Source organism: Abrus precatorius, unplaced genomic scaffold, assembly GCF_003935025.1.
Source record: "Abrus precatorius isolate BTA unplaced genomic scaffold, Abrus_2018 Scaffold4, whole genome shotgun sequence".
Classification (NCBI taxonomy): domain Eukaryota; kingdom Viridiplantae; phylum Streptophyta; class Magnoliopsida; order Fabales; family Fabaceae; genus Abrus; species Abrus precatorius.
Genome location: NW_020874384.1, coordinates 1,205,909 through 1,209,479, shown reverse-complemented (window position 1 = coordinate 1,209,479; position 3,571 = coordinate 1,205,909). Strand labels below are relative to the sequence as shown.

At 35.2% G+C, this 3,571-nt stretch overlaps 1 protein-coding gene across 1 annotated transcript; it reads left to right on the top strand.

Moving 5' to 3' along the window:
- The first annotated feature begins 1,480 nt into the window (after positions 1-1,480).
- LOC113865994 (protein CUP-SHAPED COTYLEDON 2-like) lies at positions 1,481-3,523 on the top strand. The gene is made up of 3 exons (XM_027500853.1): positions 1,481-1,667; positions 1,786-2,069; positions 2,748-3,523. Exons 1-3 carry the CDS (start codon positions 1,481-1,483, stop codon positions 3,339-3,341), a joined length of 1,065 nt encoding a protein of 354 aa, XP_027356654.1. The 3' UTR covers positions 3,342-3,523.
- The last annotated feature ends 48 nt before the right edge of the window (positions 3,524-3,571 follow it).

The window sequence follows — 3,571 nt, the reverse complement described above, 5'->3', positions numbered from 1 at the left end:
GATATGTTAAAGTTAATGCATATAGATCCAGAATATCTCATGTGTTTTATTTAATTACGTGTAATAGTTTTAATGAATTTTTCAAACAATTGTTAAATAAGGAAATTGTTAAAAAATTATCAAATTTTAAATATCTAAAATGAAAAGAGTTTTATTAAAAAATCCTATTGCTCTATAATATTTTAAGGGAAAAAGTAAGGTTTTATACAATGGTTGTCCATATAGTAGAATTATTGTATATGAAATGAGACTTTATTGAGTAAAATATTTTAATAAAATTATGTGTGACTTTCATTTATTTAAATACTGTGATTTATTAAATCATACAAAATATATTAAATAAATATAATTATATTAATGCCAATCTTTAGAGTTGAATTTAAGTTTTTAAAATAATATTTTTATTAAAAACAAAGTATTTAATACATTAAAAATATAATAAATGCTTTATTAATAAAAATATTAATTTTAAATATTTAAATGTAACTTTTAAAATTGATAGTAACAAAATTAAAGTAAATTTAATACAATAATTACTTAATCCATTGACTATGCATTAATTTCTATGGATTATTGAATGACAGATTAAGATCAACTTGATTTCTCCAATTAGAAATTAATTAATTTAATTGTTATCAATATATTTAAAACAAATGAAATCACCCATGTGTTAATGTGTCTAAATCACTATTTTGTTTCTCTGTTTACTTCTTCTCACACATAAAACTACTTTCTGTTCCCTCGCTTGTAATTTCTTCACTGACAGACGAATACCTGCACACTTCCTAACACACGCACGCATACTCGAAGCAGAGTCCCAGAACCCTCTCTCTCTCTCTCTCTCTCTCTCTCTATATATAGCTATGTTGAATTGTGGTTATGATAAGGACCGTGGCAGTGGCAGAGTTTAGAGAGATCAGAACAAGAGGACAGTGCAGAGAAAAAAAACACACACATATTTCCACCCATATCATACAAAATCTTACTAAAAAATTAATTAAAGAACTAATAATTAAAAAATATATTAATAATATCTTCTAATAAAAAGTTTATCATTATTATTAAATAGTTAAGATTAAGTAAATTTTTGTTAAAATTAAATTTAAAATATATTGATATTATTTTTTATAAAAATTACTATTATGTAGTTTTTAACAAGTGACTGAGATGCTAATTAACATTTGTCTATTAATATTATTATTTCACCAATTTCCTATGCCACTCGATTCATCAAATCCCCATGAAACTGAAAAAGAAAAAAAAAAGAAAAATGCACACATCCCTCGAAGCAACAAACCCCTGAATTTTTTCCTATATAATGTAGAGCCATCATGTGTTACAATCCAACATTCCCATCCCATTCTAATTAATTTCTTCCTTTGAAAAGTTCACAACTCTCTCTCTTTCTCTTTCTATTGTGCCTTTGCCTTATCTTCTTTCTGTCCTTGTTTTCAAGCTTCTTCTTCTTGTGCATGCTCCTATGGATACCTACTACCACCACTTTGACAACAACACTGAACCACACTTACCACCTGGCTTTCGATTCCACCCGACAGATGAGGAACTCATCACATACTACCTCCTCAAGAAGGTTCTAGACAACACCTTCACTGGCAGAGCCATAGTTGAAGTTGACCTTAACAAATGCGAACCATGGGAACTTCCTGGTAATAACTAATTATGACAATGTTTTGTCTCTCTCCATGTTACTTAAGAAAGTGTGCAAAAAGTGTATGTGCATGGCATGTTGTTTCTAACTGTGATTTTGTTGTTGTTTCATGGCAGAGAAAGCTAAGATGGGTGAGAAGGAGTGGTACTTCTTTAGCCTACGTGATAGAAAGTACCCAACTGGGTTACGTACTAATAGGGCCACAGAAGCTGGTTATTGGAAAGCCACAGGGAAAGATAGAGAGATCTATAGCTCCAAAACTTGTTCCTTAGTTGGCATGAAGAAAACCTTGGTTTTCTATAGAGGTAGAGCCCCCAAGGGTGAAAAGAGCAACTGGGTCATGCATGAGTATCGCCTTGAAGGCAAATTTGCTTACCATTACCTCTCTAGAAGCTCCAAGGTGAGTCCAAAATCGAATTCATAATCATTCATTTTCCACCCTTCTTAATTTCACATGGAAATAATTATTTGCTCTATATTACTTGTTAACTTCATAAGTATTTTTCTTTTTGATTTGTTTTGGAATTCGGTTCATGATCAGAGAATAGTGGTACTGTTGGATCATATATAACGGCAGAAAGTACTTATATATGTTCCCTCCTGATTTTAATCTTGTTCACTTGGCCAACGGTTATTGCCCATTTACCCTTCGGTGCATAGGCACGTTCCTCATATACCCATACTAGTTTGCATGGATAATATAAACCATTATTATAAAAATGATGACAAGGCATAATCACCCCAAAAGGGCACAGCATTAAGCCACTGTATCATTCATTATCACTGAACATTTTTTCCCTCAGTGCTGCCATGATGCATAAGATCCTGAACCCGGATTATGATATCATATCCTCCTTAAACATTCTGCTTTCCTTTAGAACAGCATAATGTTACCTTGACATCCACACTTATTACTATTATTTAAAAAATAAAAAACATGATGGATAATGTTACAAAAAAATAGAAAATATAAATAAGAGAAAATAATTGCCTATTACTATGAGCTTCTTGTGGCACATTTTCGGTGACTAGTTAATTAAATGGCTGAGTTATTCATTGTTATTTTGAATTGATGAAGGATGAGTGGGTGATATCACGCGTGTTTCAGAAGAACACCACAGGGGGTGGCTCCACCGTCTCTGCTGCCACCACAGCCATGGCCACCACCGCCAATTCAAAGAAAACAAAAATGAGCACATCAAATGCTAGTTGCAGCATGAGTCTTTGCCCTGAACCCGCTTCACCCTCATCTTCCATATACCTTCCACCGCTTCTAGAAGCTTCTCCTTACACAACATTCAACGACCGAGAAAGCTGCTCCTTCGACAGCGCCACCAACCAAAGGGAGCACGTGTCCTGTTTCTCCACAATCTCCGCCGATGCTGCCACCCTCGACCACCTCGTTCCCACGCCGGAGCCACCGCTTTGTCAAGACCCTTTCTCTCGGTTCCAGAGGAACAACGTTGGTGTCCCTGTCTTCCCAAGCTTGAGGTCGTTACAAGACAACCTTCAGCTACCGTTTTTTTTCTCCCCGGCGGTGCACGGCGGAGCTGCTGACGTGGCGGGATGTGGCGGCATCGGGAACTGGCCAGTGACGGAGGAGCAGAGGGTGGCTGACGGCGGTTCGGGCATGATGGGAGCGTCGGAACTGGATTGCATGTGGGGCTATTGATTTTTTGCGTTGACCTTGTTGTTCATGTTGACTAGTAGGGTTTATTAGGCTTTTGAATATTTCATTAATTAGTGGGTAGGAATATCTATGTTTCTATTATTGGGTTTGGACCTTTATTTCTTTGATTTTGACTCCATTGTAGTAATTGTTAGGGTTGTTTTGGGGTTGCGGTTGGTTTGATTTAGGTCGTTTATTGTGCATTAATTTTATGTCACTGTGTGGGTTAGTTA

What these genes read in the sequence shown, in the direction of transcription:
- LOC113865994 (XM_027500853.1), top strand. Translation starts at nt 1,481, where the DNA reads ATGGATACCTACTACCACCACTTTGACAACAACACTGAACCACACTTA. An exon ending in CGAACCATGGGAACTTCCTG is followed by an intron (nt 1,668 to 1,785) that starts GTAATAACTAAT and finishes GTTTCATGGCAG; the next exon opens with AGAAAGCTAAGATGGGTGAG. An exon ending in ACCTCTCTAGAAGCTCCAAG is followed by an intron (nt 2,070 to 2,747) that starts GTGAGTCCAAAA and finishes GAATTGATGAAG; the next exon opens with GATGAGTGGGTGATATCACG.